Here is a 23,336-nt window from a genome sequence, read left to right as displayed (position 1 = left end):
TTTATCGTGAGGAGCCAAGGAGGAGACCAGAACCGGTGTTGGAGGTGATCGAAGCAGAGACTGTAAAGGAGTTAATGGGGAAATTGGAGGAGAGAGAAATGAGGGAGTTGCTGTGTTGGTGCTTTTTGCATGGAATTCGCCCGACGGAACGTGTCAGGGATTTGATGGCATCTGGGTCAGCGCTCCATACTCGTCCTGAGGTGCGTGTTAGTCGGCTGGTGGAGTTGGTGCCAGCCTCACGCACCAAGCCTCCTGTGCGCATCCCTAGCCTTGCACGTCCTGTGCCAACACTGCTCTCAAGATCTCCAGTACACCTTCACGGTCTAGCCCATCCTGTGCCACCTCCACACACCAGCCCTCTGGTGGCAGCTCCCCGCACCAGGCTTCCTGTGCGTGTCCTCGGCCCAGTACCACCAGTGCCAGCACCACGCATCAGACCTACTGTGCGCCTCGCCTCTCTAGCGCTGCCAGAGCCTTCCTCCTCTCCTGTGCTGCTGGAGCCTCCCGCCTGTTTAGCACTGCCAGAGCCTTCCGCCTCTATAGCGTTGCCGGACTCTCCTGCCCGTTTAGCACAGTCTGCATGGAGCAGCCAGAGCTGCCAGTCTGCATAGAACAGCCAGAGCTGTCAGTCTGCATGGAGCAGCCAGAGCTGTCAGTCTGCTTGGAGCAGCCAGAGCTGTCAGTCTGCATGGAGCTGCCAGTCTGCATGGAGCTGCCAGTCTGCAAGGAGCTGCCAGTCTGCAAGGAGCTGTCAGTCTGCAAGGAGCTGTCAGTCTGCAAGGAGCTGCCAGACCTGTCAGTCTGCAAGAAGCTGCCAGAGCTGTCAGTCTGCAAGAAGCCGCCAGAGCCGGCAGTCAGCATGGAGCAGCCAGAGCCGCCAGTCAGCGTGGAGCAGCCAGAGCCGTCAGTCTGCCAGGATCCGCCAGTCAGCCAGACTCTTCCAGATCTGCCAGTCAGCCAGACTCTTTCAGATCTGCCAGTCAGCCAGACTCTTCCAGATCTGCCAGTCAGCCAGACTCTTCCAGATCTGTCAGTCAGCCAGACTCTTCCAGATCTGCCAGTCAGCCAGACTCTTCCAGATCTGCCAGTCAGCCAGACTCTTCCAGATCTGCCAGTCAGCCAGACTCTTCCAGATCTGCCAGTCAACCAGACTCTTCCAGATCTGCCAGTCAACCAGACTCTTCCAGATCTGCTAGTCAACCAGACTCTTCCAGATCCGCCAGTCAGCCAGGATCTGCCAGAACTGCCAGCCAGCCAGGATCTGCCGAATTCAACAACCTGACTGGGCTTCCTCTCAGTGCTGGGCTTCCTCTGTCCCGAGCTGTCCCTCTGTCCCAAGCTGCCCCTCTGTCCCGAGCTGCCCCTCAGTCCAGTGGGTTTCTGGGTGAGGACTACTAGGCCATGGTCGGCGGCGAGGGTGGACAATCCTAGGACGCGAGGAGGGGGGACTAAGACATTCATAGAGTGGATTCCACGTCCCGAGCCGGAGCCGCCACCATGGACAGACACCCACCCGGACCCTCCCTATTGTTTTTGTTGTGCGTCCGGGAGTCCGCACCTTGGGAACCAGATTTAAGTAGCCTGGGTTTCACTGTGTGTTTGTGGGTGATTGTTCCTGTCTCTGTGTTCGTTGCACCAGTCAGGGCTGTTTCGGTTTTCGACGTTTGTTGTTTTGTAGTGTTCGTGTTTTTTCATCATTAAAGATGTATCGAACGAATCACGCTGCATTTTGGTCCGATCCTTATTCCACCTCTTCGTCAGAGAAGGAGGTAAAAGAAACCCGTTACACACCAAATGGACAGGCTCAAATCAACACCAACGAGTGAGGGACAGGAAACAAATTCACTGCTTGGTCATCCCGAGTTCAACGAGCCAGATAATTGGGCATGTCTAATTTGTGATGGTAAATGCCCATTGTAATACATTGATAATGGAAAGTGTCCATCGGCCATATGATATATTGCCAGTGCCAACATTTCATACTGAAATTGGACACTGTCCATTGCCAATATATTTGAATAGGGATTTCCCATCACGAAATGGACATGCTAAAATTAACACCAACGAGTGAGGTACAGGAACAATTAGCTCTGCTTGGCTGTCCAGAGTTCAACGCCCCAGACAATTGTGCATTTCAGCAATGTCCAATTCATGATAGTATTTGCTCAATGCAATATATTGCTAACGGACAGTGTCCATTACACATGTTCTATATTTCTTTTTCAAATCAAATATAACATATAACATTGTCAACATGTTATACTGCAATTGGACACTGTCCATTGCCAATATATATTTTAATAGGGATTTACCATCACAAATTGGGCAGGCTGAAATCAACACCAATGAGAAATTCTGATGTTATGATCAAACATGACAAACAGACCTTCAAGGCTGGATCAGAACTTAACATACTGATATATACCATTTGGTTATTATATAGGCCATCTGACTTTTGGGTTTGAGAAGACTTTTTATGATCATATGTTACAAACAGATATAACATCCTGATTTGGTACTTTCAATGATATTTAGAAAGTATTCAGACCCCTTGACTTTTTCCACATTTTGTTATGTTACATTCTTTTTCTAGAATTGATTAAATTGTTTTTCTCCCCTCATCAATCTACACACAATACCCCATAATAACAAACCAAAAACAATCCAAAAACAAACCAAAAATGGAAATATTACATTTACATATGTATTCAGACCCTTTACTCAGTACTTTGTTGAAGCACCTTTGGCAGCAATTACAGCCTTCTTGGGTATGATGCTACAAGCTTGGCACCTGTATTTGGGGTGTTTCTCCCATTCTTCCCTGCAGATCCTCTCAAGCTCTGTCAGGTTGGATGGGGAGCTTCATCGCACAGCTATTTTCAGGTCTCTCCAGAGATGTTTGATCAGGTTCAAGTCCGGGCTTTGGCTGGACCGCTCAAGGACATTCAGAGACTTGTGCCGAAGTCACTCCTGCGTTGTCTTGGCTGTGTGCTTAGGGCCGTTGTCTTGTTGAAGGTGAACCTTCACCTCAATTTGAGGTCCTTAGCAGATTTGCATCAAGGACCTCTCTGTACTTTGCGCCATTCATCTTTCCCTCGATCCAGACTAGTCTCCCAGTCCCTGCGGCGGAAAAACATCCCAACAGCATGATACTGCCACCACCATGCTTTGACGTAGGTATAGTATTGGTCAGGTGATGAGTGGTGCCTGGTTTCCTCCAGATGTGATGCTTGGCATTCAGTCCAAAGAGTTCAACCTTGGTTTCATCAGACCAGAGAATCTTGTTTCTCATGGTCTGAGAGTCCTTTCGTTGCCTTTTGGGAAACTGTTGGCAAAGCGGTCCCAGCTTTGATGCACCTGTACTGACCTCGCCTTCTGGATAATAGTGGGGTGAACAGGCAGTGGCTCGGGTGGTTGTTGTCCTTGATGATCTTTTTGGCCTTCCTGTGACATCGGGTGGTGTAGGTGTCCTGGAGGGCAGGTAGTTTGCCCCCGGTGATGCGTTGGGCAGACCGCACCACCCTTTGGAGAGCCCTGCAGTTGCGGGCAGGGCAATTACCATACCAGCCGGTGATACAGCCCGACAAGATGCTCTCAATTGTGCATCTGTAAAAGTTTGTAAGGGATTTAGATGCCAAGCCAAATTTCTTCAGCTTTCTGAGGTTGAAGAGGCGCTGTTGCACCTTCTTCACCACACTGTCTGTGTGGGGGGACCATTTCAGTTTGTCAGTGATGTGTATGACGAGGAACTTAAAACTTTCCGCCTTCTCCACTACTGTCCTGTCAATGTGGATAAGAGGATGATCCCTCTGCTGTTTCCTGAAGTCCATAAACATCTCCTTTGTTTTGTTGACGATGAGTGAGAGATTATTTTCCTGGCTCCACACTCCCAGGGCCCTCACCTCCTCCTTGTAGGCGGTCTCGTCATTGTTGGTAATCAGGCCTACTACTGTTGTGTTGTCTGCAAATTCGATGATTGAGGTGGAGGGGTGCGTGGCCACGCAGTCATGGGTGAACAGGGAGTACAGGAGGGGGCTGAGCACGCACCATTGTGGGGCCCCAGTGTTGAGGATCAGCGAAGTGGAGGTGTTGTTTCCTACCTTCACCACCTGGGGCCGGCCCATCAGGAAGTCCAGGACCCAGTTGCACAGGGCGGGGTTCAGACCCAGGGCCCCAAGCTTAATGATGAGCTTGGAGGGTACTATGGTGTTGAATGCTGAGCTGTAGTCAATGAACAGCATTCTTACATAGGTATGTATGCCTCTTTTCCAGATTGGATAGGGCAGTGTGCAGGGTGATGGCAATTGTATTGTCTGTGGATCTATTGGGGCGGTAAGCAAATTGGAGTGGGTCTAGGGTGTCAGGTGATATGATCCTTGACTTGTCTGAAACTGTGAAGGACCTCTGCGTTACTCTGGACCCTGATCTCTCTTTTGATGAACATATCAAGACTGTTTCAAGGACAGCTTTTTTCCATCTACGTAACATTCAAAAAATCTGAAACTTTCTGTCCAAAAATGATGCAGAAAAATTAATCCATGCTTTTGTTACTTCTAGGTTAGACTACTGCAATGATCTACTTTCCGGCTACCCGGATAAAGCACTAAATAAACTTCAGTTAGTGCTAAATACGGCTGCTGGAATCCTGACTAGAACCAAAAAAAATGTATCATATTACTCCAGTGCTAGTCTCCCAACACTGGCTTCCTGTTAAGACAAGGGTTGATTTCAAGGTTTCACTGCTAACCTACAAAGCATTACATGGGCTTGTTCCTACCTATCTTTCCGATTTGGTCCTGCCGTACATACCTACACGTACGCTACGGTCACAAGACGCAGGCCTCCTAATTGTCCCTAGAATTTCTAAGCAAACAGTTGGAGACAGGGCTTTCTCCTATAGAGTTAAATTTTTATGGAATGGTCTGCCTACCCATGTGAGAGACGCAGACTCGGTCTCAACCTTTAAGTCTTTATTGAAGACTCATCTCTTCAGTAGGTCCTACTATTGAGTGTAGTCTGGCCCAGGAGTGTGAAGGTGAACGGAAAGGCTCTGGAGCAACGAACCTCCCTTGCTGTCTCTGCCTGGCCGGTTCCCCTCTCTCCACTGGGATTCTCTGCCTCTAACCCTATTACAGGGGCTGAGTCACTGACTTACTGGTGCTCTTTCATGTCGTCCCTAGGAGGGGTGCGTCACTTGAGTGGGTTGAGTCACTGACTTGATCTTCCTGTCTGGGTTGGCGCCCCCCCCTTGGGTTGTGCCGTGGCAGAGATCTTTGTGGGCTATACTGGACCTTGTTTCAGGATGGTAAGTTAGTGGTTGAAGATATCCCTGTAGTGGTGTGGGGGCTGTGCTTTGGCAAAGTGGGTGGGGTTATATCCTTCCTGTTTGGCCCTGTCTGGGGGTATCATCGGATGGGGCCTCCTGGCCCCTCCTGTCTCAGCCTCCAGTATTTATGCTGCCGTAGTGTTGTGTCGGGTGCTGGGGTCAGTTTGTTATATCTGAAGTACTTCTCCTGTCTTGTTTTATTTATTTTATTTATTTCACCTTTATTTAACCAGGTCGGCAAGTTGAGAACAAGTTCTCATTTACAATTGCGACCTGGTCAAGATAAAGCAAAGCAGTTCGACACATACAACGACACAGAGTTACGCATGGAGTAAAACAAACATACAGTCAATAATACAGTAGAAACACAAGTCTATATACGATGTGAGCAAATGAGGTGAGATAAGGGAGGTAAAGGCAAAAAAAGGCCATGGTGGCAAAGTAAATACAATATAGCAAGTAAAACACTGGAATGGAAGATTTGCAGTGGAAGAATGTGCTAAGTATAAATAAAAATAATGGGGTGTAAAGGAGCAAAATAAATAAATAAATAAATAAAGTAGGGAAAGAGGTAGTTGTTTGGGCTAAATTATAGGTGGGCTATGTACAGCTATGTACAGCTTATCCGGTGTCCTGTGTGAATTTAAGTATGTTCTCTCTATTTCTCTCTTTCTTTCTCTCTCAGAGGACCTGAGCCCTAGGACCATGCCTCAGGACTACCTGGCATGATGACTCCTTGCTGTCCCCAGTCCACCTGGCCGTGCTGCTGCTCCAGTTTCAACTGTTCTGCCTGCGGCTATGGAACCCTGACCTGTTCACCGGACGTGCTACCTGTCCCAGACCTGCTGTTTTCAACTCTCTAGAGACAGCAGGAGCGGTAGAGATACTCCTAATGATCGGCTAAGAAAAACCAACTGACATTTACTCCTGAGGTGCTGACTTGCTGCACCCTCGACAACCACTGTGATTAGTATTATTTGACCATGCTGGTCATTTATGAACATTTGAACATCTTGGCCATGTTCTGTTATAATCTCCACCCGGCACAGCCAGAAGAGGACTGGCCACCCCACATAGCCTGGTTCCTCTCTAGGTTTCGGCCTTTCTAGGGAGTTTTTCCTAGCCACCGTGCTTCTACACCTGCATTGCTTGCTGTTTGGGTTTGTAGGCTGGGTTTCTGTACAGCACTTTGAGATATCAGCTGATGTAAGAAGGGCTATATAAATACATTTGATTTGGTCAGTCTCTCAAAGCACTTAATGATGACAGAAGTGAGTGCTATGGGGCGATAGTCATTTAGTTCAGTTACCTTTGCTTTCTTAGGTACAGGAACAACGGTGGACATCTAGAAAAATGTGGGGCAGCAGACTGGGACAGGGAGAGATTGAATATCCCTGGTGTTTCTCTGGAAGGAAATCCTCACCCTGAGCTCATCAACTTTATTATCTAGAGACTGAACATTAGCGAGTAATATACTCGAAAGCGGTTGATTGTGTGCGAGTCGTACTAGAAGTCCACTCTGAATACCTCTTCTCCACCGGTGGTGTTTTGGATCAGCCTTTGGAACCAGTTCAATTGCCCTGGGGGTGCGACCAAAGGATCCAATTTGGGAAAGTCGTATTCCTGGTCGTAATACTGGTAATGCTGATGAGTTACCGGCGCTCTGATATCCAAAAGTTATTCCCGGCTGTGTGTAATAACACAAAAACAATTCTGGGCTGATAATGTAATAGCACATCAAAAATACTGCAAAATTGCCTAGCAGCTAAAAACACAGCTGCCCTATCTGTTCTTCACTGCTCCAGTCAGGAGCAGAGTAAAAACACTTCCTGGAACAAACAAAACCACCCAGTCAGGAGCAGAGTAAAAACACTTCCTGGAACAAACAAAACCACCCAGTCAGGAGCAGAGTAAAAACACTTCCTGGAACAAACAAGACCACCCAGTCAGGAGCAGAGTAAAAACACTTCCTGGAACAAACAAGACCACCCAGTCAGGAGCAGAGTAAAAACACTTCCTGGAACAAACAAGACCACCCAGTCAGGAGCAGAGTAAAAACACTTCCTGGAACAAACAAGACCACCCAGTCAGGAGCAGAGTAAAAACACTTCCTGGAACAAACAAAACCACCCAGTCAGGAGCAGAGTAAAAACACTTCCTGGAACAAACAAGACCACCCAGTCAGGAGCAGAGTAAAAACACTTCCTGGAACAAACAAGACCACCCAGTCAGGAGCAGAGTAAAACCACTTCCTGGAACAAACAAGACCACCCAGTCAGGAGCAGAGTAAAAACACTTCCTGGAACAAACAAGACCACCCAGTCAGGAGCAGAGTAAAAACACTTCCTGGAACAAACAAGACCACCCAGTCAGGAGCAGAGTAAAAACACTTCCTGGAACAAACAAGACCACCCAGTCAGGAGCAGAGTAAAAACACTTCCTGGAACAAACAAGACCACCTAGTCAGGAGCAGAGTAAAAACACTTCCTGGAACAAACAAGACCACCTAGTCAGGAGCAGAGTAAAAACACTTCCTGGAACAAACAAGACCACCTAGTCAGGAGCAGTGTAGAACTGTTCTGTCATTTCCCTGAGGTATAAAAAAGGTTTCATGATTATCAAAAGCAGTAGAATAAAGAATGTGAAATTTCAATGTGAAGTTTAATTACTTCCTGTCTTTTGTTTTGCTCATTCACGAGGAAGCAGCATTGAAGCGGATGTTGAACACTGACGTCATAACATCATAACATGGATCGATGACATTACTGATCATTGTCTGAACTTTTCATTGATTGCAATGAATGTGGAACGTCATTATCTTACTTTGAATATAATCAAACATTTTATTCATCACATGATAAACAGGTGAACTGTGAAATGCTTACGGCCCTTCCCCAAAATAATAGAAAAATGATGAGGAATAGTAAAATGACATAGCTGATCTTTCTGCCATCAGTCCACTTTTCAGAATAAAAGCCTTACTCTTGCTGCATCAGGTGTCCTACTTTCAATAGTCTACCCCTTTGATCCAAGATGAATCTTCAAGGAGATGATGTAATGTTTTATTAACTGATATCGGCCTTATATTAATGCGGATGCTGATATTTGACAACTGCAGCTATGAATCGTATAAAGTGAACCAGATTACGTTGAATAAACTTTGTTTAAAAAAAAAGAGAGAAGGCATTCTTGAGAGGTTTTATTTGTGAAAGAATCAATCCATTTCAAGAGTGGGTGAAACGCCTGTGGCGAGACAGTAACATTACCTTCATAGAAAGCATACAGGTTCCTCTGGTGAGTTATGGACCTAAGTCAATAATTGAAATGCAACAGGTCTGTTTTCTGTGCCTCCTAGTATATCTCTTATGAACAGATCCATACAAAATAAAACAATACACACAACTTACACTACACATGGAGAAAAACAGTGCAGGTGTTATGTTAGATAGAAATGTAAACAGACCATCACTCTACCATTGTGGCAAGATGGAGTAGGTCTACAGCTCCATCTCGTGGTCATGTCAGGGACAACATATTTTGACAAGCTTTGTAACCAACTTATGTTGCGGTTAGGGAAATAGTTGTTTCCCCTGCCTCATACATTCTCCTCACCTGACCCTCAGTATAAAGATAAAACAACAGACGTGTTGAATAGTATCTGGAGGAAAACAGCTGCGGATATGGCTCGGATGTACTGCCTAAAACATGACATTGCTGTGAAAGTAGGCATTTCAGTGCAGCGCTTGATAACAGTGGACTCTAATGAATAAGGCTTTTGTCAAACCCCGTCCTTCAGGAACTGAGTTTGACGTGATTTGTATACATAGATTCTAAAACCGATTAATTGAACAAACTAAACATTCAGTGCAGCATGAGTTTCTATATTCTACTGCTGCTGGCACTGCACGCCATGGCCTCCCCCCTCATCATCGTCAATATCCTCAAAGCTTGGCTTCCCTCCTCCACTGCTGCCGCTCTTCTGTTGAGAGTCGCTGCGATCCATCTCCTTCAGGTCTACCTCCTCCATGTCGTCTGAGATCAGCTGCTCGTCTCTGGGGGGGAGGAGGGCCTCCAGCTGGGGGAGGAGGTGCTCTGGCAGCCAGTGTTTATCTGGGAACTCCACCTGGTGGGGAGGAACATAGAGAAATAAGTTATGGGTCTGATAGGGTCTATTCCCTATATACAGTGGCAAGAAAAAGTATGTGAAACCTTTGGAAATACCTGGATTTCTGTATAAATTAGTCTTAGAATTTGATCTGATCTTCCTCTCTGTTCACAACAATAGACAAACACCATCTGCTTAAACTAATAACAACATTTATTGTATTTGTCTCGTCTATATTGAATTCATCATTTAAACAATCACAGTGTAGGTTGGATGTGAACCCCGTGCACCCTATCCCTATATAGTACTCTACTTATCTAGGGAAACAAGGTGGCATTTCAGATAACCTGACACAGGCTCTGCAGCACTGAACGCCATTGATACAGGCTCTGCAGCATTGAAAGCCATTGATACAGGCTCTGCAGCATTGAAAGCCATTGATACAGGCTCTGCAGCATTGAAAGCCATTGACACAGGCTCTGCAGCATTGAAAGCCATTGATACAGGCTCTGCAGCATTGAAAGCCATTGATACAGGCTCTGCAGCATTGAAAGCCATTGACACAGGCTCTGCAGCACTGAAAGCCATTGATACAGGCTCTGCAGCATTGAAAGCCATTGATACAGGCTCTGCAGCACTGAACGCCATTGATACAGGCTCTGCAGCACTGAAAGCCATTGACACAGGCTCTGCAGCATTGAAAGCCATTGATACAGGCTCTGCAGCATTGAAAGCCATTGACACAGGCTCTGCAGCATTGAAAGCCATTGATACAGGCTCTGCAGCATTGAAAGCCATTGATACAGGCTCTGCAGCACTGAAAGCCATTGATACAGGCTCTGCAGCACTGAAAGCCATTGATACAGGCTCTGCAGCACTGAACGCCATTGATACAGGCTCTGCAGCATTGAAGGTTCCCAAGAAGTCATTCTTAAATGGAAGAAGTTTGGAACCACCAAGACTCCTCCTAGAGCTGGCCTACCAGCCAAACTGAGAAATCGGGGGAGAAGAGCCTTGGTCAGGGAGGTGACCAAGAACATGATGGTCACTGACAGAGCTCCAGAGTTCCTCTGTGAAGATGGGAGAACATTCCAGATGGACAACCATCACTGCAGCACTCAATCATCTTACTTGGCTGGGCCTGCAAACTATTACAGACTGCAAAGGGAAGCACAGCCGTGAGCTGCCTAGTGAAACGAGCCTACCAGACGAGCTAAATCACTAATACACTCGCGTTGAGGCAAGCAACACTGAGGCATGCATTAGAGCATCAGCTGTTCCGGACGACTGTGTGATCAAGCTCTCCATAGCCGATGTGAGTAAGACCTTTAAACAGGTCAACATACACAAGGCTGCGGGGCCAGATGGATTACCAGGACGTGTGCTCCGGGCATGTGCTGACCAACTGGCAGGTGTCTTCACTGACATTTTCAACATGTCCCTGATTGAGTCTGTAATACCAACATGTTTCAAGCAGACCACCATAGCCCCATTGCACAACAAAAACTGAAGTAACCTGCCAAAATGACTACAGACCCGTAGCACTCACGTCCGTAGCCATGAAGTGCTTTGAAAGGATGGTCATGGCTTACATTAACACCATTATCCCAGAAACCCTAGACCCACTCCAATTTGCATACCGCCCAAACAGATCCACAGATGATGCAATCTCTATTGCACTCCACACCACCCTTTCCTACCTGGACAAAAGGAACACATACGTGAGAATGCTATTCATTGAACGCTGAGCTGTAGTCAACACCATAGTGCCCTCAAGGCTCATCACTAAGCTAAGGATCCTGGGACTAAACACCATCCTCTGCAACTGGATCCTGGACTTTGTGACGGGCCACCACCAGGTGGTAAGGGTAGACAACAACACATCTGCCATGCTGATCCTCAACACTGGAGCCCCTCAGGGGTGCGTACTTAGTCCCCTCCTGTACTCCCTGTTCACCCACGACTGCGTGGACAGGCACGACTCCAACACTATCATTAAGTTTGCAGACGACGCAACAGAGGTAGGCCTGATCACCGTCACCGACATTTCACTGTAAGGTCTACAGCTACACCTGTTGTATTCGGCGCATGTGAGGAGGAATAGAATAATATGAATTGAAAGGAGTTTCCAATCTCCCCATTTAGAGTTTCTGGTGCAGCACAGACCTTATCCAGATGGTGAGACAAAGGCATTTCCTAACAGACCTGTTAACTTTCTTTGTTGTTACTTTTAAGGTTGGAACCAACATGCAGCGCCTCCAGCAGGAAGAGAGGCAAGAACAATGTGTCCATTAGCTCATGGACAATCTACACTATTCACAGCCATGTCTAATGTTCAATGTAATTACATTGTTGGACTTTTTGAAACTTAATTTCAAGCATGTCTTCAAATCATGTTTTTTAGCTGTTAGTGATAATACATTTGTGTGTTTACATCACTAAGCCTTTATGTATGTGTTATAAATTATCAAAGGGGTCGGACTTTAAATTAAGTCGAGCGTCATGCGATAGTCTTTATAGACTAAGTTTTACAGGACTCTACATAGTGTCAAATAGGTTAACGTTTTTTTTGTGTTAAATGCGCTACAACAGATATTCCCAATGCCGTTGGGGGTATGCCAAATAGAATTTTTAAAACAGTCCATTTATATTTTCCAACGGGGCTATACATTTGGGTGAGGTTTCTTTCTCCTGATCTGTGAGCTGCTCTGACATCTGGTGCTTAAAGTTAGTGAGGGAGATATGAGTCTCCAGCTTCAGTGATTTTTGCAGTTCGTTCCAGTCATTGGCAGCAGAGAACTGGAAGGAAAGACGACCAAAGGAGGAATTGGCTTTGGGGGTGACCGGTGAAATATACCTGCTGGAGCGCGTGCTACGGGTGGGTGTTGCTATGGCGACCAGTGAGCTGAAATAAGGCAGGGCTTTACCTAGCAAAGACTTAACGATGACCTGGAGCCAGTGGGTTTGGCGACGAATATGAAACGAGGGCCAGCCAACGAGAGCATACAGGTCGCAGTGGTGGATATAATATGGGGCTTTGGTGATAAAACGGATGGCACTGTGATAGACTGCATCCAATTTGCTGAGTAGTCATACCTACAGTCTATTTTGTAAATGACATCGTAAATGACATCGCTGAAGTCGAGAATTGGTAGGTGTCATGACGTTGGCCTGGGGGTAGGTTTATGAAATACCTGCCCCCGCCTTTTTCCCTCTCTACCCTACTGATGTGACATTTGAAAATCCTTTGGTTAACATAGAGATTCTGGGAACATCAGAAGGTGGGGGGAAATGAACTATATTCTGGTCATCCGACCAACTGAACATATGCGGTGGTACTTAATGAATAGGATGTCAGTTTGGTTGTCATCTGAGACATTCTCATCAATGATAAGATGACATAAACTCTACAGTGGAAAGGCTACACATCAGAGTTATCGGATTCACATGGAATTGTTGTTCAATTTAAATGTTTAAATGTGAAATTATTGGTGAAGAGATTAAATGTAATGTAAGCTTCCAAATGAGAGATTTGGGTCTTCATAAGGTTAGGGCTCAATCAGTGGCCCGCCCCTGTGAAGAGACATGTGAATATTTATAATGCCATTTCTGACTTACCCGCCATGTTGTGGAGTCAGTATCTGCACAGCTTTTTTTGTTGCCGGTGCGCTGTACTCAGATTATTGCATGGTTTGCTTTTTCCGTAAAGTTAAAAAAAAAAATCTGACACAGCGGTTGCATTAAGGGGAAGTATATCTCTAATTCCATGTATAACACTTTTATTTTCATCAACATTGATGATGATTTTTATCTCTATTTCTGCTTTCTGTGACTCCTCTCTTTGGTTGGAAAATGGCTGTATGCTCTCTGTGACTAGGTGCTGACCAAACATAATGATATGTTGTGTTTTCGCCGAAAAGCCTTTTTGAAATGGGACACTGTGGTTGGATTAACGAGAATTTTATCTTTAAAATGGTGTCAAATACTTGTATTTTGATAAATTTGAATTATGAGATTTCTGTTTGAATTTGGCGCCCTGCAATTTCACTGGTTGTTGGCGAGGGGTTCCGCCATTCCCAGACAGGTTAATGTGGCTGCTCAGCATGATGTATTGTCGTCTCTACCGTCTTGCCCTTTGTGCTGTTCTGTGCCCAATAATGTATGTACCATGTTTTGTGCTGCTACCATGCTGTGTTGTCTTAGGTCGCTCGTCATGATGTGTGCTTTGCCCTAAATGTATAATCCCAACCCCCATCCCTGCAGGAGGCCTTTTGGTAGACGGTCATTGTAAATAAGAATGTGCTCTTAACTGACTTGCCTAGTTAAATAAAAAAATAAAACATTTTGCCGATTTATGAAGGTTCTCTCAGGAGCCACAGATTACTGTAGGGTGTGCGAGGTATTTAAAAAGGGCTGATGGACCTACAAAGCTTGTTTGTTTGTGTGTCAGAACCAAGATTATTTGGAGTAGTCCAACCGGAGTCAGTTTTGTTTTTAACGAAAACGGCTCGTCTCGAACCTAAACGGTTCAACCTGACCCGTCTCTCTCTCTCTCTCTCCAATGGTAATATAACTAACCTGGAATTGAATGATGAGCTGTCCTCTGTCGTAAGGGTCTTTGTGGATGGGCATGCCTTCATTATGGACACACCTCACATCGTTGGCCTTCACTACTTTACCTGGAAACAGAAAGATCACACGATCACGCAACTTGCATTATCGCATATTTTTTTGCGTTACAAAGTAATTTCCTACAATTCTACATCTTGCGTGTTTATATGATAGAGGTTTCCAAATCATGTCCAATCAATTGAAATCACCACAGGTAGACTCCAATCCAGTTGTAGAAACATCTCAAGGATGATCAATGGAAACAGGATGCATCCGAGCTCAATTTTGAGTCTGAATATTTATTGAATGGGTCTGAATACAATTTTCTTTATTTCTAAAAACCGGTTGTCATTAAGTGGTATTGCGTGTGGATTGATGACGGGAAAAAATGATTTAATCCATTTTAGAATAAGGCTGTACCGGTACAAAATGTACATTTAAATCCAAGGGGAGTGAATCCTTATAACAGCCACACTAATGCATTACCTGGTGAAGAGGTGATGATGAGCACCCTGCCATCTAGCGTACGGATGGTCTTCTTGAAGCCACAGAGGGCCTCAACCAGTTTGATGTTCATCTTCATGTGCAGGTCGTCCTCCTGCCTCTGGTACACTGGGTGGTCCTGCTGGTCCAGCACGATCACCACGTCACCTGGTTCCAGACCAGGCTCCTGGTCGCCCTCCCCGTGGAATGGTATCTTCTGACCCCCCTTCATACCTACAGGACACAGTAAATGTGTCTTGGTTAGTTCCTACCTACAGGACACAGTAAATGTGTCTTGGTTAGTTCCTACCTACAGGACACAGTAAATGTGTCTTGGTTAGTTCACTGGCATCTGTTCCTTTCTATCATGATGGCTGCCTACAGCTGACGGGAGTTTTAGACACCAGAGGGCGCCCTTGCTATTATTTACAGCAAGTCGAAACTTCTGATATTCAAGCTCTAGGGAATTTGGGGAAATCAATTTCCCCTTTGGGGGTTTTATATCTTAGTATTGTACAGTAAATTACTTATTTTAAACATCCCAACAAGGGAAGAGGACCTCAAACAAACCTTTGTCAATGTGAACCTCTAGAATCTTCTTCTTGCGTTCTACTTTGTGTCCGTTGCAGGTCTTGCATCGGTCTTTAGAGTTGAAGCGTTCGCCCTCTCCCTGGCACTCTGCACACATGGTCTGGATCTGCTGTATCATTCCTGGCCCGATCTGCTGCACCTTGATCTCCACTCCTCTGCCTTTACATGAACCACACGTCTGCAAGGCGCCCTTCTTACCACCGTACCCTGCAGTAAAGACAACCAGAGTTAGAGTAATGGACTTCAGACCTGGTGGAACTCAGAAGACACAACACCTGTATTCACAATGCGTCTCAGAGTAAATATGCTGACCTAGGATCAGGTATCCCCTCGTAGTCATTATGATTTCAATAGAAAGTAGATCAGTACTCTGATAGATCTGTGAATATGGGCTCAGATCTGATAATGGGGAGCTTTGTATCGATATTGGATCTCAACATACCTTCACATTTTCCACAGATTACGTTTTTCTGCAGGGCCAATTTCCTCTTGGTTCCATTGTACATCTCCTCCAGAGTCACGGTGAGCTGATGGACCACGTTCTTACCTGGACCAAACACACAATCATCACTACACAATAATATTTCGGTAATACAAATAACAGATAATGGGGCGGCTTCCTGGACACAGATCAGCCTAATCCTGAACTAAAAAGCATTTTCGATGGACATTCTCCATTGGTCTTGCTTTCTAGTCTGTGTCATGAAAACCTTCCCAATATGAGACCGTACATTTGTGACATTAGTATTACCTCTCCTATCCCTCTGAGGCATTCTGCCTCCGCCTCCAAAGAACATGTTGAATATGTCCATAGGGGAACCTCCTCCTCCCATGCCCCCATCCTTGATAGCCTGCTCTCCACCCTGGTCGTAGAGGTCCCTCTTCTTGGGCTCTGACAGAACCTCATAGGCCTGAGATATCAGCTTGAACTGGAGGGGAGAGAGAGTTATGTCAATATCATGCCAACGGTTTTTGATGCTTATAACACCATAATAGCCAAGTCCCATAACAATTGTAGCTAAATTTCAACATTTGTGTGTTTTACTGCAATAGCGAAGCTGGAATAGATTTTCCTTTCAATATTAGTGTGGACCGACCTTATTTTTCAGTTTAACTGCCATATCAAAACAGCTAGTCAGTGTTAAATAATTTATCCTTGCTTCTCTGAAGAAATAAATCCTTATGCAACTCCACTCATCTTAGGCTTCAGGCTAATTTTACAGTGAGAGAACAACTGAAGAGCAAACAGGTGCGTGTTATTTTCAGTGTTCCCCCAGTACATTTAAATCAGCCTAGAGCAGAGCTAAGGCTACAGTTAGGGGTGGTGGTGCTGCAATCCCACCCTGGTCTCAGACTAGACGTAACATAGTAAACGTTTGTTCAGTATAATTTGAGTGTCCCCGGAACAAACACAAAATGCAACAATTGCAAAGATTTTATTGAGTTACAGTTCATACAAGGAAATCAGTTAATTTAAATAAATTCATTAGGCCCTGATCTATGGATTTCGACATCCATACCAGGCGGTGTCAGAGGAAGGCCCTAATTGTCAAAGACTCCAACCAACCTAGTCATAGAGACTGGCCTCTCTGCTACCGCATGTCAAGCAATACCGGAGCGCCATGTCTAGGTCCAAAAGGCTTCTACCCTCAAGCCATAAGACTCCTGAACAGCTAATCAAATAAATGGCTACCCAGACTATTTGCGTTATCCCCCACCCCCTTTTTTACACTGCTGCTACTCTGGTTATTATCTATGCATAGTCACTTTAATAACTCTACCTACATGTATATCAAATCAAACTGAGTCACATGCGCTGAATATAACAAGTGTAGACCTTCCAGTGAAATGCTTACTTAAAATCTCTTAACCAACAGTGCAGCTCAAGAAGAGTTAAGAAAATATTTACCAAATAAACTAAAATAAAATACAACATAGAAGCTAGATACAGGGGGAACCAAGTCAGTCTGCGGGGGTACAGGTTAGTTGAGGTAATTTGTACATGTAGGTAGGGGCGAAGTGAGGTAGGTAGGGGTGAAGCGCTTTACGGTCAGATGCCGAGCAGTTGCCATACCAGGCGGTGATGCAACCAGTCAGGATGCTCTCGATGGTGCAGCTGTAGAACCTTTTGAGGATCTGGGGACCCATGCCAAATCTTTACAGTCTCCTGAGGGGAAAAATGTTATTTTGTGCCCTCTTCACGACTGTCTGGGTGTGTTTGGACCATGATAGTTCGTTGGTGACACCAAGGATCTTGAAACTCTCAACCCGCTCCACTACAGCCCTGTCGATGTTAACGGGGCCTGTTCGGCCCGCCTTTTTCCTGTAGTCCACGATCAGCTCCTTAGTCTTGATCACATTGAGGGAGAGGTTGCTGTTCACACTGCCAGTTCACTGACCTCCTCCTTATAGGCGGTCTCATCGTTGTCTGTGATCAGGCCTTCAGCAAACTTAATGATGGTGTTGGAGTTGTGTTTGGCCACGCAGTCGTGGGTGAACAGGGAGTACAGCAGGGGACTAAGTACACACCCGTGCGGGGCCCCAGTGTTAAGGATCAGCGTGGCAGACGTGTTGCTGCCTACTCTTACCACCTGGGAGCAGCCCGTCAGGAAGTCCAGGATGCAGTAGCAGAGGGAGGTGTTTAGTACCAGGTTATTTCGCTTAGTGATATTACCTCAACTACCCTTTGCCCCCGCACATTGACTCTACGGGTTCCCCCTCTATATCAAATCAAAATGTATTTATATAGCCCTTCGTACATCAGCTGATATCTCAAAGTGCTGTACAGAAACCCAGCCTAAAACCCCAAACCACAAGCAATGCAGGTGTAGAAGCACGGTGGCTAGGAAAAAAACTCCCTAGAAAGGCCAAAACCTAGGAAGAAACCTAGAGAGGAACCAGGCTATGTGGGGTGGCCAGTCCTCTTCTGGCTGTGCCGGGTGGAGATTATATAGCCTCACTACTGTTATTTTAATGCTGCTCTATCCATTTTTTACTTAATGCAGTTAAGAAAAATAAGTGTTCTTGGTTAAGGGCTTGTAAGTCAGCATTTCACTGTAAGGTCTACACCGGTTGTATTTGGCACTTGAAAAATACAATTGGATTTGACTGAGATTACAGATTTGCATCTGTTGGTCACAGATACCTAGGTAGGGATGTGGATCAGAAAACCAGTCAGTATCTGGTGTGACCACCATTTGCCTCATGCAGTGAGACACATCTCCTTCCCATAGAGTTGATCAGGCTGTTTATTGTGGCCTGTGGAACGTTGTCCCACTGCTCGTCAATGGCTGTGTAAAGTTGCTGCAGGAACTATTTGCGGGAACTGGAACACGCTGTCTTACACGTCAATCCAGAGCATCCCAAACATGCTCAATGGGTGACATGTCTGGTGAGTATGCAGGCCATGGAAGAACTGGGACATTTTCAGCTTCCAGGAATAGTATACAGATCCTTGGGACATGGGCCCGTGCATTATCAAGCTGAAACATGAGGTGATGGTGACAGATGAATGGGGCTCAGGATCTCATCACGGCATCTCTGTGTATTCAAATTGCCATCGATAAAATGCAATGGTGTTCGTTGTCCATAGCTTATGTCTGCCCATAGATACCATAATCCCACCATGGGGCACTCTGTTCATAACATTGACGTCAGCAAACCGCTCGCCAACACAACGCCTTACACGTACGTGGTCTGTGGTTGTGAGGCCTGTCAGACGTACTGCCAAATTCTAAAACAATCTTGGAGGCAATTTACGGCAACAGATTTGGTGGACATTCCTGCAGTAAGCATGCCAATTACACACCCCATCAACTTGAGACATCTGTGGCATTGAGTTGTGTGACAAAACTGCACATTTTAGAGTGGCCTTTCATTGTCCCCAGCACAAGATCTACCTGTGTAATGATCAGGCTGTTTAATTAGCTTCTTGATATGCCACATCTGTAAAGGGGATGGATTATCTTGGCAAATGAGCAATGTTCACTAACAGCGATGGAAACACATTTGTGCACAAACTTTTGAGAAATAAGCTTTTTGTGCGTATGGAACATTTCTCTGATCTTTTATTTCAGCAGAAACATAGGAACAACACTTCACATGTTGCGTTTATTTTTGTTCCGTGTAGTATACGTTACGTTTGGTACGTTTGGTATGGTTACAACAGGCAGATGGTTACAACAGGCAGATGGTTACAACAGGCAGATGGGTGCTTGGTTGGGGTGAATAGCACAAACATCTTGCAACCCAACAGTTGCGAGTTCGAATCACTGACAACTTTAGCTAATTGGTCACTTTTAAGCTACTTTGCAACTACTTAGCATGTTAGCTGACCCTTCCCCTAACCCAACTCTTAAATTTAACCCTAACCCCTGGCCTAGCTAATGTTAGCCACCTAGCCAGAATTTGTAACATACATTGAGCAAATATGTAACATATTATAATTTTTGGAATTCTGTAACAGTGTACATTTTGCAAAGTCGTAACATAAAGTTACGAATGACATGTTGTATTGTCATCCGAAATGGGCGATGGACATCCACAAATGATTACATACCATAAGAAACATATGATCATACTAAATGGAGTGTCTCGGGGTTATACGTACAGAATCATAAGAAATCCTCTGAGACCTGGTTGGCAACCCACACAGCGCCTTTCCCCGAGGTCCTTCCAGAAGGTTCCTTAATCACATGTCCCTGTCAGTCCTAGAAGCCATGTGCGCTGTTTAAAATAGACGTGTCTACAGGCCTGCTGCCGACAGTTAACTTACCTTCTCTCCTTCATTCGGGTTCTTGTCCGGGTGATATTTCAGTGCCAGTTTTCGGTATGCTTTTTTAATCTCATCTGGCGTGGCTTTAGGGTTCACACCTAAAGTGTCATAGAAACCTGTCTCTTTAACCATCTTCGTGGCAGGATCTGTAGTAACTAACGGAGACGTGAGAATTAGATACACCAAATAAATGACTGTTTAGCTTAAAAGCAAGTAAGCTAACCCATCCCCCTCTCAGGGAAAAGGAAAGCCGAATACTGGCTACCAAAGTAGCTACAAATGCGGACAAGCTACAATGTTATGTTTCAAATAAATAGCCACATATACTAGTAGGCAACTAACGTTAACCTACTAAAACAAGAATCTCGCCTAGTAATGCTAGTTAGTTGTTGTCTGGCTTTTATCGAAGCGCTTGTTCAAATGAACGGCAAATAATGAAAACAACACATTACAATTCCATGGTAACATAGTGTCTTTACCTTTCAGTAAGCGTCCTGCTTCAATAGTGCCTCGGAGGAAGACGGCTGGTCCTTTATAAGGCGGTCTGGGACCGAACTTTCTGGAGCGTCTTATGACGCCAGATGTTTCGTTGCTCGCCCTAGACGAGTCTAGAAACAGCGGACTGGCCTGTCGATCAAAAGCCCGGTCCACTTGGAGGGAGGTCCCGGGAAACGCAATTCGGGCCGCTCCTGCATATAATGCTGTAATGATACATATTACGGTAATGATAAATAATGCTGTAATGATAAATAATACGGCAATGATAAATCATACGGTAATGATATATAATACGGTAATGATATATAATATGGTAATGATATATAATATGGTAATGATATATAATATGGTAATGATAAATAATACGGCAATGATATATAATATGGTAATGATATATAATGCGGTAATGATAAATAATATGGTAATGATATATAATATGGTAATGATATATAATATGGTAATGATAAATAATATGGTAATGATAAATAATACGGCAATGATATATAATATGGTAATGATATATAATGCGGTAATGATATATAATACGGTAATGATATATAATACGGTAATGATATATAATATGGTAATGATATATAATACGGTAATGATATATAATACGGTAATGATATATAATACGGCAATGATATATAATATGGTAATGATATATAATGCGGTAATGATAAAGGACGTTTTATGACGTTTTGGACTTCGGTTAGGCTATTTTGGGGCTGTTCGGTGTCGGCCACTCATCTCATTAATTTCGGTGTTCTCAGTTGACACACATTGCATTTTAGAGCGTAAGCGATACCACCAGGTTTCAGGTCCCTTTGCTCATTGTCATGCCTCTGACATGCTGTAATGATACATAATGCTGTAATGATACATAATGCGGTAATGATACATAATGCTGTAATGATACATAATACGGTAATGACACATAATGCTGTAATGATACATAATGCTGTAATGATACATAATACGGTAATGATACATAATGCTGTAATGATACATAATGCTGTAATGATACATAATGCTGTAATGATACATAATGCGGTAATGACACATAATGCTGTAATGATACATAATGCTGTAATGATACATAATGCTGTAATGATACATAATGCGGTAATGATACATAATGCGGTAATGATACATAATGCTGTAATGATACATAATGCTGTAATGATACATAATGCTGTAATGATACATAATATGGTAATGATGATTAATACGGTAATGATAAATAATATGGTAATGATAAATAATGCTGTAATGATAAATAATATGGTCATTATAAATAATGCTGTAATGATAAATAATATGGTCATTATAAATATTGCTGTAATTATAAATAATATGGTAATGAGAACGATACATAATGCTGTAATAACCTACATTTTGTTTTCATTCTTGTGATAGGCTCATTTTTTACTGGCACTGGCTTACCCACACTATTCCTGTACCTCTTTACTTTCTCACCTGGTTATTGTTTTCAAATGGGTATTATTGGCACTGGGAGATAAACTTAACACTAAATATACACATTTCCAGACATTAATGCACAAACAGTATTTTTGGCCATTTATGCCTCACTTTACTACCAGCAGTAGAGAACAATAGACTTGCTTTCTAATTTGAAGTGCATGATGGCGTTGACACTCTCGGTTCGTCTACTGTGCATTCTAATTCAAATTCCAGCGTGTGAAAGCTCTTAAAAATCGTCTTACCCAGAACACGTCTGGGTAAGTAATTATAATTATCAAGTCAGGGCATTCATACTTTTTGCGCTTCGTGGAACAGCTAAGAGCTGTTGTGAGGGAAGTTGTCAAGGAAGTGAGTTTGTGTTTATACAGGACCTCCCGCCCCCACCTACCGTCAACCAATCATGTCAATGCGGAGCTATACGGAGTCCTCCGCCATGTTACAACATGTGGGAGGTGCATGAAAATGCGGTACGGAGCTCAATTTGACCTCCGCAATTGTCACACCCACCATACAGAGCCTCCAACCACATTTTTGGCTTTAAGGCCTATTCAACTGCTGTCAATGCATTTAATACACACATTGCGCTTAATCATACTGTACATTATACTGTACATGCCATTGAAGATTGAGACAGTTGTCGTTAGTTAATAAAAATAATGTGTTGAAAAATAGAACATTGGTACCCAAATGTTCAAAAAATAACCAGAGTGCCACTGAACTATAGAGACATAGGTTTATTAGGTACTGTCTGTACATTATATCAAATCAAATTTTATTTGTCACATACACATGGTTAGCAGATGTTAATGCGAGTGTAGCGAAATGCTTGTGCTTCTAGTTCCGACAATGCAGTAATAACCAACAAGTAATCTAACTAACAATTCCTAAACTACTGTTCTTATACACAGTGTAAGAGGATAAAGAATATGTACATAAGGATATATGAATGAGTGATGGTGCAGAGCAGCATAGGCAAGATACAGTAGATGGTATCGAGTACAGTATATACATATGAGATGAGTATGTAAACAAAGTGGCATAGTTAAAGTGGCTAGTGATACATGTATTACATAAGGATGCAGTCGATGATATAGAGTACAGTATATACGTATGCATATGAGATGAATAATGTAGGGTAAGTAACATTATATAAGGTAGCATTGTTTAAAGTGGCTAGGGATATATTTACATCATTCCCATCAATTCCCATTATTAAAGTGGCTGGAGTTGAGTCAGTGTCAGTGTGTTGGCAGCAGCCACTCAATGTTAGTGGTGGCTGTTTAACAGTCTGATGGCCTTGAGATAGAAGCTGTTTTTCAGTCTCTCGGTCCCAGCTTTGATGCACCTGTACTGACCTCGCCTTCTGGATGATAGCGGTGTGAACAGGCAGTGGCTCGGGTGGTTGATGTCCTTGATGATCTTTATGGCCTTCCTGTAACATCGGGTGGTGTAGGTGTCCTGGA

At 44.2% G+C, this 23,336-nt stretch overlaps 1 protein-coding gene across 2 annotated transcripts; it reads right to left on the bottom strand.

Moving 5' to 3' along the window:
• Positions 1-8,510: 8,510 nt before the first annotated feature.
• Positions 8,511-20,507, bottom strand: dnaja (DnaJ heat shock protein family (Hsp40) member A). 2 transcript variants are annotated; one of them, XM_064990249.1, is made up of 8 exons: positions 20,370-20,507; positions 19,891-20,036; positions 15,868-16,045; positions 15,559-15,663; positions 15,096-15,323; positions 14,529-14,759; positions 14,010-14,110; positions 8,511-9,449 (listed from the first exon to the last, which is right to left on the bottom strand). In XM_064990249.1, the coding sequence occupies exons 2-8, from the start codon at positions 20,020-20,022 to the stop codon at positions 9,213-9,215; spliced, it is 1,212 nt and encodes a 403-aa protein (XP_064846321.1). In that variant the 5' UTR covers positions 20,023-20,036; positions 20,370-20,507; the 3' UTR covers positions 8,511-9,212. The 2 variants fall into 2 exon arrangements, with proteins under 2 accessions (XP_064846321.1, XP_064846319.1); XM_064990247.1 differs by having other exon boundaries at positions 19,891-20,045; positions 20,370-20,506.
• Between the last annotated feature and the right edge of the window lie 2,829 nt (positions 20,508-23,336).

This window comes from Oncorhynchus masou, chromosome 15 (genome assembly GCF_036934945.1).
Source record: "Oncorhynchus masou masou isolate Uvic2021 chromosome 15, UVic_Omas_1.1, whole genome shotgun sequence".
In the NCBI taxonomy this organism is placed as follows: domain Eukaryota; kingdom Metazoa; phylum Chordata; class Actinopteri; order Salmoniformes; family Salmonidae; genus Oncorhynchus; species Oncorhynchus masou.
Note: the sequence above shows the minus strand (reverse complement) of the source record. Positions and strands in the feature narration are given on the sequence as shown.